Source organism: Rhododendron vialii, chromosome 10a (assembly GCF_030253575.1).
Source record: "Rhododendron vialii isolate Sample 1 chromosome 10a, ASM3025357v1".
Lineage (NCBI taxonomy): Eukaryota > Viridiplantae > Streptophyta > Magnoliopsida > Ericales > Ericaceae > Rhododendron > Rhododendron vialii.
The window spans coordinates 36140377-36152063 of record NC_080566.1 but is presented as its reverse complement, the minus strand read 5'-3'; the positions used below and the strand labels follow the sequence as shown (position 1 = coordinate 36152063).

The 11687-nt window shown below is 37.5% G+C and overlaps 1 protein-coding gene across 4 annotated transcripts; it reads right to left on the bottom strand.

Moving 5' to 3' along the window:
• Positions 1–372: 372 nt before the first annotated feature.
• LOC131302703 (phytoene synthase 2, chloroplastic) lies at positions 373–5730 on the bottom strand. Of its 4 annotated transcripts, none has more exons than XM_058329476.1 (7): positions 5579–5730; positions 4283–4980; positions 4083–4133; positions 3161–3333; positions 2404–2639; positions 1545–1737; positions 373–820 (listed from the first exon to the last, which is right to left on the bottom strand). In XM_058329476.1, exons 2-7 carry the CDS (start codon positions 4749–4751, stop codon positions 644–646), a joined length of 1299 nt encoding a protein of 432 aa, XP_058185459.1. In that variant the 5' UTR covers positions 4752–4980; positions 5579–5730; the 3' UTR covers positions 373–643. The 4 variants fall into 4 exon arrangements, with proteins under 4 accessions (XP_058185459.1, XP_058185457.1, XP_058185458.1 ...); XM_058329474.1 differs by having other exon boundaries at positions 5415–5725; XM_058329475.1 differs by having other exon boundaries at positions 5101–5690.
• Positions 5731–11687: the final 5957 nt, after the last annotated feature.

Below are 11687 nucleotides of genomic sequence, written 5' to 3'. Positions count from 1 at the left end.
GGTGAGTCAAAACTGCAAACTCAAGACCGGCATGCCCCCCCTCTACCAATTCCCTTAGAATTGTTTTCACCTGAACTCGGCAAATCTTATACTTGCTTCATGAATGTTTGTTTAAATTTCTGTTGTTATTTTTAATTACTATACTTGGTTATACCCTATTCGGCGTACTCACCTCTTTGCACAACAAGAACCAATCCTATAATCTGCTACAAGAACTGCAGATGACTTTTGTGCATAATGAAAGCTAATGACTAACAGTTTGCCGTCTCTTCGTGATTTCAACAGTCATCTAAAACAAAAGCATTCGCAGTTCCTACAAAAGACGTCCTGATCTGTCTCAATAGCAAGTGTAAACGAAACTACTGCCCAAAATTTTGTGCGGTACTACATTTTCTTTTATAACCGGATGTCCGGGAATTATGTGGTACTACTACATTTTGAATACCAAAGGAACCATGTGAATAAGTTGTTGCCCTCAACTTCTAGCATCAACATAAGAAAGGACAGAAAAAGCTATTCTAACACCTTCATGAATTCTTACTGCATTGTGACTTACAGTTCCTACTATACAAGATTTTGACATTCTTTTCTCAGCTATATATCATTCATGGTTTTAAGGCTATTCAGATCTTCGTACTTGCATTCATGCCTGTATTAGAGACGACGTTCTTGATGGGGAGACAAGAGATTTCGCGTAAGCGACTGGCAACGCGAGTACCTTCTTTGGTTTGCTAACATAAGCCCTTCTCGTGAAGTTGTTGTAATCATTGGCTTCGATCTCGTCCAATATTTGGCGGTACAGAAGCAGCGATGCCCAGACCTGCAGCAGTAGGAAAAAACAGTTGCATTCACGGTTATGCTATGTTCATTTCCAGTCATGCAAGGGAAAGGGAAATGTGGAACGAGGTATGCCCTAAATGCGGTATGGTAGACGTAGACTTGTATAGCTTTGTGTTGTAATGCAAGCACATATGAAACGAAATTGGAGAATTATATTCTACTTTCGTTCAAATTTACCTTATCCTGTTTCTAATACTCCAATTGCTCTTGATTTTAGGTCATTATATTCCAGCTTTTACTCTTCCTGATGAAACTTAAAGAAAATAAGCATGGAAAACCATACAGATTTTGTTGGACCGCTGAATCATCAATTTAGGGAGACAAAAAAAAAAAAAAAAGGTTATCATACTTTGGAGTTTGGAATGCATCTTCCGAAAGGTAAATTTCTAGGGTACTGGAGTTTTTTTGGAAAAAACTGTTCATTACAAACGTCGCTTTCCAAAGATTTCAAAGCATTTTTTGGAATTCCGACCTTAAAACGTAATCCCTAGAGCCTCCTGAGGCAGTTTGAAAATTGCTTAGATCATCTGTGAAGGCGCCAAGGCGAGTCAACATTAACAACACCTTCAATATCAACCAAGTCCAGCAGAAGGGTATCAAAGATCTAAAGGGATTCAACTTTTCCCGAAAATATATCGAGGCATGGCAGTATGGTAATGAATAATTTTCCCAAGGTTCGGGGTAATTGGTAAATGATCACTTACCGGCCATCTACTGGCTGAGTTAAGCTCTGTGACTCCTTTCTCTGCCTCGTCAAAGAACAACCTCGCCCTCTTAATTTGATTCTTCATAAAGCTCCTCCACTTGTCTGTTACTTTTCCTGAAAATATGTCCTCGTCTGATAGCCCAGCCTGTGCTAGTTCATCTTGTGGTAGGTAAATCCTACCTCTTCTTGCACTGGTGCAAAACAAAGATATAAGAAAATGGCAAATGAAGACCTTTTCTTTTTTCATTAAAAGAACAACAAAAGCTACTTTCGGAGCAATTGCTAAAGATAGTTACTGCATATAAAGCATCCGATTTTCGGTAAAAACCAACGAAGGGAGGGGGTTGGGGTTCTGAAGTGCAGTTATTTGATACTGCAACTAGTGGTGTAAAGATTGTGATTTCACATACTTCCTTTCGACAGGGTTTGGATCTTGGATTTGGACTTTTGGAGGAATTCACCGTCGGGAAAAAATGATCATGGGGAAAACAAATGAGAGGAACATAGATTCTTCACTTCATTATCTTATCTTTCCTTTCCTTCCGATGATCCAAACACAGTCATGCTAGGATTCCATGATGATCGCATGTGTTACCAATTTACCATCATGCATGGTCTTAAAACAGTCTTAAATCAGCAAGCACGCGAATTAATATCTTTCATGCTGTGTTCGGATCTTGGATTTGTGACGCAATTTGTGGAAGGAAATGAAAAGGTTAGGGAAATGCAGCTTCGGTTCTGGGAGGGAAATCCAAAATCCAGACAAAGCCTTGTGGTCCATGGAATTGTGGTAATACCAAAAATCATCATGATGCTTAAAAGTTGAACAAAATAGAACTTCAGAACTATGTGCTTACTCTTCTCCAACATCCCTGAGAATGTTGGTCAACTGATTAGCAATCCCTAAAGCCAAGGCAGCATTATAGACGCTCTCCGTTGTTGCCTGCGTTTCAGGTGCAATGCCCATAATCGGGACACTCATCAATCCAACAGTCCCAGCTACATAGTAACAGTAGAGATATAACTCGTCGAAGTTTTTGTATCTAGACTTTCTGAGGTCCATCCTCATCCCTTCAATCATGTCTTTGAATGGCTGCAAAACAAAATTAACTTTTTACTCACTCTCAAACCACAAAAACTACCAAAATTGCTACTGTGCAAATTATGACGAGAGTTGAAATTACCCAAGTAAATAAAACGAACAGAAATGTTTCAAAGTGAAGTTTAACTTATAATGCTCGTACATTATAGACAACAAGAAAATGTCACAGCGTTAAGGGAACAACCAAGGCAAGGAGGTTAGTTCCAGAATGCCTTTGCATTATACAAACCGCAGGTTTCAAGTGAAATCTAGGGCTGATAAACTTAATGAGAATATTGAGATTATAGAACTCCAATCCCACATACAATTTTAGAAAATCAAGGAGGGTATTAGGACTGACATATCTCAAGTTGGTCATAACTTTGAAACGAGCAGAAAATTGTTAGTGCATCACATGAGCAAAATGAAGGTTATCAGTTAGAGTTGCCTCAAAACAGAACCTCGAGTAGCTTTACTGCAAATAAAATCCCATGAGGTCATTCAAAAAAATAAAACATCGAGAGATTCCCAACCTGAATATCGACAGGGAACCTCGTAACTGTATCTGACAAGGCAGCATCAAGCATATCAAATGGGCGTCCTCGAAAAATATCTTCTAGTCTTGATTCCCATCTATCTAAGGCTTTAGGAGTTATGTGTGATGCATTAGGCCCATCAACAAGCTCATCTGTCCTCCTACACCATACTTTATGAACCAACAAAAACAAGAAAGCAAATAAGCTTATCTTCGCAATACTCATCATGCATTACACATCATTAGGATATATGAATTGGCTAACTTTGAAAGACAAAGCAGAAATGAAAATTTTAGAGTTCATTATCATTTAGGGAAATGATGTTGTCAGAACTAAACTAGCACTATTTGATCATGACTTGGTGATGACATACTACGAAATCTTGATTAAATACCACAGGTCCACCATTCAGCAAGCTCTAAATTGCATAATCCCAATACTCTACCACAACAATGGCTTCTTGTACTCTCTTGTTCTTATTTTGCACTTCTAAAAAATGTCAACAGAAAAAACAAAAAAGCACAAGGTCAAAGTTGAAATCAAAGATTCCTAATTCCACAGGTTTGACAAGTAAATTAGTGGAGACTATGTAATGTCCCAACCTCTTACAAAACTTAGCGTACATAACTGGTATTTGGGTATGTGTCACTTATAAAATACAATCTGATAGCTACAGATTTGAACATAAAGCTAATAAAATCAGCATGCATCCAAAAATTTGACAGAAACTGCAATGGAAAAACTTCGTTTAATAGCCAAGTAGTCCATTTTTCTTGTCCAGACCCAACTAGACCCCGGGATATCCCAGCAATTCACTTTTATTCCTCCTTAAACAACCCAAGTAAAACAAAAAGTAAATCAAGCATTTCAATTCAACTTCTAAATACAACATATCTAATGCAGAACATAGATTCCTCACCATATATTGCCCATATAGCTCTTCGCCTCTCCGGAGTCATCAGCAGCGTTCCTGCAAGAAGGTAAACATAATGACAGATTAATTCCTAAACGTATTACATATTAGACAAGCCCAACAATCATTTATTCTCAACTACTAGTACCTCAAATAAATTCCCTCTTAAGTTTAAATGACAGATAACAGAAAATTTAATTCCTAACCGAGGTAAAATGTCTTGGCATACTCTGCACAAACTTCTCCACAACGGTCATAAGCTTCACTCAAAAGGCTCAAAGTCCCCGGAAGCACAATATCTGGTTTCACATCATAATCATCTGCATTTTTCAGCTGCTTCTTAACCAAAGCTGCCTGCTTTAACACCACATCGTACACCTTCTGCTCGGATGAGGTTGCCATTTCTCCGGCAGGATTCGCCACTAGACTAGAAACGATAGGGGATTTCCCCTTCTTTCCAGAGTATGAATAGCTCAAATCCGCATTCGAGGAGCTATATTTCCAGTTCTTTTTGTTGCCCCTTTTAAATTTGCTATGGCAAATCAAACTTCTGTCTCTAGAAATGCATCTGGAGGAATCAAATAGGCGGTTCCCTTCTCGGGCGGATTCAAGGAATCCAAAGCAATTGGAGACCTCAGAATTGGGGTAAACAACCCATATAAAAGCAACAGACATTTTGAACTTGAACTTGACCTTGAAATGAAACCCTGATGGCAAAACACTCTTTGGAACAATTTTCCCCCCCTCTGAGCAATACCCACTAAAGTTTGTCTCCTTTTGAGCAAAACCCAGTTCCCTTTTTGAGGGAAAGTTGAGGAAAACCCAACAAAAAGTGAATATTCAACCAGCTGAAAGTAGAGTTCTTGAGTTCTTGAAGCAGCAAAACAAGAACTTTCTGGGGTTTCTGTACAATGAAACAAAAAGTCCTAGTAAGCAAACACTCAGACAGCACTCACAAGAAGATGAATCCCCAGTATCATAAACCCTCAAAAAATCCCTAAATGAAAATATTGGAAAAACTCACAAATGTGAAAAGGCTCAAAGAATGAAGCTTGAAGCGATTGGATCTCCAAGAAATTATACTAGTGCTTAAGAAAGTGGGGAGAGGGTCCAGAGGAGGGTTGATGAGTAAAATAAGGGCCAAGTGAACTGTTTGGCAATCTTCTTTGGGTAATGGGTGGTTTCTATTTTTGGTCAACTGGTATTAAAATAAGATTTCGCTTGTTGTAAGTTCATTACACGTAGAGGGCTAGCTAGAGAGATCCACCAAAATGATGGATGATGACCGGCGTCAATGAAAGCAGCAAGAAAATTAAAATACTTTTGGAAGGAACTCACCTGTTTATTGGTCAGAATCCTAACCAACCATTCACACTGTGAATTTCACAGAATCTCCAAATACTTGAAATAAAAAGTTGGCCTTTCTGTTCTTTTCAAAAAAAAAAAAAAGTAGTATCACAATCACAGTAAAGAAATGATCAATGGCCGCCCAGGTCACTTGCCTCTCTGTTTTGTATGGTTTCCTGACTCACCCAACTCTCCACTCTTCCAGAGAATCCAGACTCCGACAATTCGTCCCTCTCACTCTCACTCTCTCTCTCTATCTCTATCTATTGTATGGTTGACACTTGACACCCAATCTTCTTCTTATCACAATATTGGGAGAGATTAGTAATTGTGACATTTTGTAGACTTACGTCGACGTAGCGGTATGCTATTCCATCCGTCAGTAACTTATTCCTCCCTCCGTCCCTAAATAAGTGTCCGGCACGCAAAATTAGGCATTAAAAATGAAGCATTTGTTTTGTTAAAAAAATCAATTTTTTTTCACAAATCAATAGATGGCAATGAGTTCTATTATATTGTGAAAAAAAATTAAAATTTTTAATAAAAAATATGCATGTTTTGTAAAGCCTAGTTTTGCGCGCCGGACACTTATTTAAGGACGGAGGGAGTATATGATAACAAGCATGTTTAAAAGTCAATGTTCTAATTTTGAGGTACATTGAAAAACGTTGAAAAACGGAGTGCTATTGAATTCTTTGTGAACTAACTTATTAAATCTGTAAACCCAATCCTCACTAATGTTTTATAATATGAGAAAAGGAAAAAAAAATGGAGTTAGACTTGGGGCTCCTAAATTTACACAGAGGAAATGATTGAATTTAGAATCCGAAATTTTCCATATTCACATAGATGTCGAATTCTGAAATTTTCTTTACATATAGCTCGAAATTTAAGCACAAAGTCCGAGGAATTATACTTTACAAAAAAAAAAATTATTTGTTATTCATACTTGTCCAAAAATTACATATACACTTTAGGAAGTAATCGCTTTACACCACATAACCACTTTTTATTTTATTTTTTGAAGTTTAGAAGGGCCTACATAAGTACATTACGTATGTTTAATGTGCATTTTAATACTACATACACGGTGATTTTAGCAAGGTTAGAGGTGGTTCGACCCGGCCATCCCACCCTTACACTTACCTTTGTCCCTAGGTTTATAAAATGTTATATATATAGTATAGCTATAGGTATTCTTGGTGCTATATTCGGTACAAATTTTATATATATATGTGGCTTCTTCTTTTTTGCAAGCGATATATATTAGCAGAGGTTAAGAGGTAGTTCGTAGTCCAAACGGATTCAAAGGCGAGTCTATAATCCTGAACCACAAACATCCCTGATGGGACTTGAAGACTAACCTCCCACAAGAGAAGAACCAGGAAATACCATTGAGCTACAAGCCTTTTGTCATATATAGGTAACTTTGTCAAGTCATTTTTTTTTTCTCCCAAAACTCACTGATTTCGTCGAACCTCTCCTCCCCTCAAATTATTTTAGACATTTCCATTGAAAAACAACAAAAACATAAAAAAGTATAAAAAGAAAAGTTTCACAAATTGAAGATTTCCGATTTGTAATATATTTTCGAAATTTATGTTATCATCAGTAGCTTTCAAAATTAGTTAATGAAATTAAGTAAAATTTGCATTAATTCAAAGTTTGGGTAAGGAGAGTTGTTGGATGAATTTGTTTAAAATGAAGGGAAGAGTGGTGATTGTAAAAACAGGTACGAAACCATTGAAGCAACATTTCGGCCATTGCTATAATATACTTTCATTCGTCCCAATTTTTTTTGTTTGTTTTTTTCTGAATACGGGCCATTTTTAATACTTAAAATTTTCAATTCACAATATTTACATGATTTTGAAAACTTTTTTTAATAAATAAAATCGAGGTCCATCAAATAAAATCATGTTACATATTAAAAACATTGTGCATTTGAAAATATGAATAATTTTCTAAAATATCCGAAAAAGTAAAAGTAGACAAAAAATTTGAGACGGGAAGAGCAATTAGCAAGAAAATTGTACATGATTTCTCTTAAGCACAAATCTTAGACGTACCCTCTCCTAATGCAGAGCGGCATAGCTGCCAAGCAGATGTAAATCGGTCGATTCGGCTGTTCATCTTGACACGAACGATTCAGATTGAATCCGAACTTATATAAATTTGAGCTATCAATTACTCGGCAAAGATCCAAACTATCGATTGTCGAAATGAACGGCCGAATCGGTTGCTTGGCTGAGTGTTTGGCAGCATCCCTCGTTCCGCGAATAGACGTGAGATACCGAGATCCGGGCGATCGATCCACTAGACTGACACGCGGAGATTTCAGCCAATAAGTGGTCGATAAGGTTATCAATAAAGAAACCACCTACGGGGTCTTATTATGTACAGTAGTTGGGTGGTGTCGTGGGGTGGGAGGTTCGGTACAACGTACACGTGTCGGTCCATGAACGAGCGGTTCAATTCAAAAATGCGGATGGTATATCCTAGTAGAAGGCGGGCCCACAAAAGGATGAAAAAGCGAAGTTTTTGTGTTCGAGTGGGTCCCAGTGTATAGTACAGAGTAGTAAAACGACCACATCGTCACCCAACAACGAGTTGTCTCCACTGAGGTTTTGGCAGTAGTATTAGCTTTGAGTTCGATTTTTTTGGGTCAGGTTAACCCATTTAGGGGTGAGTTTGATTTTCGAGGGTAGGGCAAGCGGTTTATGTGTGAGTTTGATTTTCGGGGTTAGGCCAACGGATTGAGAGGTGAAATTTTGCATGGATAGTCTCATGGATGAGTCTAGTAGTATCTCTCTTAGCTGCTTTTTGTGGGCGCTAGTTCTCGATTAGTCTCATTTTGTTTGGGTACAGGTACGAGTCTTGTTATATGTACAATATTTGTACTTCGTTTTATATGGGACCATTTCAAAATCCCACACAAATAATTTGAGCTGTTTAATTTGTTCAGAATTTTTTTTGAAGGGTTTTTGTAAAAAAATAGTTTAGCCAAATATCGGTAAGTGTTTGATCCATACGTTCTTTTTTTAGTCTCTAATCGCACGGAACCAGCAAATAACGTATGGATCGAGCGCTTACCAATATCCGGCTGAACTGTTATTTTACAAAGACCCTTAAAAAAATATTCTAAGCAAATTAAAATGCTCGAAATATTTATGTGAAATCTCAAAATGGTTCCCACATGATGTCGTGTACAAGTATTGTACACAAAGTGGTGTTGTACCCATAGCAATTTCCGGTACAGTACCAGGTTATGTCAAAAGAAAGACCACATGGTCAGAATTGTGGGCCCATTGGGCTGGTGGTAAAACCGGACGAGTCCACATACTTTCGGCCGAAGTTCTGGACACGTAAGTTACTTTTGCGTCACGATTTGTTTATCTTTTTTTTTGACTTATACATATTTTAAATTAACAATTTAATTTCAAAATCAATGGATCAAATTATGTAAATTTTTAAATCAATTAATCAAATTTGATTTTCTTAATAAGTTGAAAATTCGAGATTGAACAAACAAATCAAGATGAAAAGAATATGTTTTTTTGGCACTTTTGCCCTTCGGGCATATTCCTTTTTCTCGCATTTGAAGATGCCTTGTTTGGTAGCCGGATTGGACTACCCTGGTGGTGCTTCCAAAAGGGAAAATTTCAAAATAGCCCCCAATCTTTACACCAAAATTCAATTAGACTTCCAATCTTTTAAAAACTTTAATTTTACCCAACGTTATATTCTGTTAATCAAAACACCCCCTTCTGTCTGAATGACTAACGGATTCCGTTAAAGGCTCTGTTAAATATCGTTCTGATCGAATTTTGATGATCCGAGCCGCTCAATTTTTTCAAAACGTGATTTTAAGGATACTTCAGAGAAACCAACAAAAAAATTGACCGCGAAAGGCTTCATCTGAACAGTTTTTTATTGAATAGTTCAATAAAAAAACTGTTCAAATCAAGCATTTTCTGGTCATTTTTTTGCTAATTTCTCGCGGATACCCTTAAAATCACGTTCTAATCACATTGAGTGGCTCGGCTCATCGAAATTCAATCGGAAAAGGGGAGGTGCAGACTGAAGCAAAATCCGGACGTTCGGACTTAAACAAAATCCCGATCGATCCGCACCTCCCCTTTTCCAGTTGAATTTCGATTATCCGAGTCGCTCAATATGATTAAAACGTGATTTTAAGGGTACTCGCGAGAAATTAGCACAAAAAAAGGACCGAAAATGGCTTGATTTGAACAGTTTTTTATTGAATAGTTCAATAAAAAAACTATTTAGATCAAGCCCTTCCCGGTCTTTTTTTTTTTTTGCTGATTTTTTTGTGAGTGCCTTTAAAATCACATTTTGAACACATTGAGCGGCTCGGATCGTTGAAATTCTATCGGGATGCTATTTAACTGAGCTTTTAATGGAATTCGTTAGTCATTTGGACGGAGAGGGGCGTTTTGATTAACGGAATATAACGTTGGGGGTAAAATTGAAGTTAAGGAGTTGGGAGTCTAATTGAATTTTGTTGTAAAGGTTGGGGGCTATTTTAAAATTTTTCCGCTTCCAAAAAGCCTGTTTTGGTTTCGTTCTCACGGGATGGACTAGGAGTCCTAGGCCATGTTTCATAAGTGTGTTGGATTAAATACGATTAATAGGGAGGTGGGATTTGTAAGAATATGTGATTGATAATCCTAAGTGCAATCTCAAGTAGGTGTTTGATTGTATAAAGATTAAATCATGGGATTGGAATACCAAGGGATAGGATAACAAATTGCATTTTCCAATAACATCCACGGGTGAAAAACCAAATTCTTGTGTATTTTGCCAATGCCACTTTGTAACCTGGTCTCTGCGTATGTATTTTGCCCTTGGTATCTGCATATGTATTTTTCCTAATTCAAGTTCTCCATAATTTCTGCAAGCCATGAGAATGGATCCTAAACTTCTGAAGTTGGTAAGTGTTATGGTCACCGCACTAAGTCTATTGCACATATGTGAAGCTCACTTTGGGTCTTACAAAAATACAAAAAAATATCCACAAATTTTAAAATAATTTTTTATGGAGCTCTGTAAAAAATCAACTCCAACGAATATCAGTAAGTATTTTTTCTGGATTCGTAAGGCAAAATTGAGCAATTTCATTCTATGAATTCATAAAAAATACTTAACGATATTCGTTGGAGCTGATTTTTTTATAAAGCCCCATACAAAATTAAAATTTATAGGTATTTTTTTTGTATTTTGTGAGATCCAGAGTGACTCCACACGCATGCGGTGGACATCTGCAGCGAGCTTAAACTTTCTGACAAACTCATAAGCTTCCCCCACCCTCCCAACTATCCCTAACATGTCTGTAATGCAAAAATGGTGCTCATATGAAGGCAGAAAAGAAAACAAGCAAAACTTAGGATTTTTGGCGCACAGGTGGGTAAGTACTAATAATGGTACTACTGTTATTAACAGAAAATATCATGGGCGATGACGTCTTTTGCATCACAGAGCTTGGGATAGGATTAGAAATACCTAGTGGGAGGTGATATTGACAATCCCATGAATTGGGAGGTTTGGTAATACCATGGTATTCCTAATCCAAACCTCTATTGTGCAATCAAACAAAGAGTTTAGAAGAACACCAGGATTAAATTGTTAATCCTATCCAAACCCCTAACTCACTTATAAAAAATGACCGGATTAGCCAACCAATGTGGGGGGTGTTATTGTGGGATACGGGGGTGCTGTAGTGCACTCCCGCACTACACGTGTAGTGCGGCCAATCTGTCCGTTCATTTCGGCAATGGATGGCTCGATTTTTCATCCGAACAATGGACAGCTAGAATTTGTAGGAATTCGGATTGATAACGGATTTAATTCGATCCGATCCGATCCGAATCCATATTTGAATTACCGGATTCGAATTATCGGATTTCGGATTGACATTATCGGATCCGGATCAGGATCGGATTTTCGGATCGGATCCGGATCGAATCCGGTCCATTGACAGGCCGAATTTGTGATATTAGATTATCTAGCCTACTCCTTTTTCTTTTTCTTTTTTGTGCAACAGAAATAAATCTGGCCTCCATCGCTTGCTCTTTTGTTGCACGTGGTATCTGTACTCTAACTCCTATAGGAAAATTAAATTGTCCTCAATTTTTACTGTCTTTTCAGGATTTAAACAAACCAAACCAAACCAAACCAAATGACTTCTTTTGTCTAGTGCATTGAACGGGTACAACTCTAGTTTTGTCTTCGATGTTTTGTTCC

Coding starts and splice junctions, on each gene's coding strand:
- LOC131302703 (XM_058329476.1), bottom strand. CDS start 4,751: ATGTCTGTTGCTTTTATATGGGTTGTTTACCCCAATTCTGAGGTCTCC. Junction 3,334..4,082: donor AGCTATATGGGCAATATATG/GTGAGGAATCTA, acceptor TGGTTCATAAAG/TATGGTGTAGGAGGACAGAT. Junction 821..1,544: donor ACTCAGCCAGTAGATGGCCG/GTAAGTGATCAT, acceptor CTACTGCTGCAG/GTCTGGGCATCGCTGCTTCT.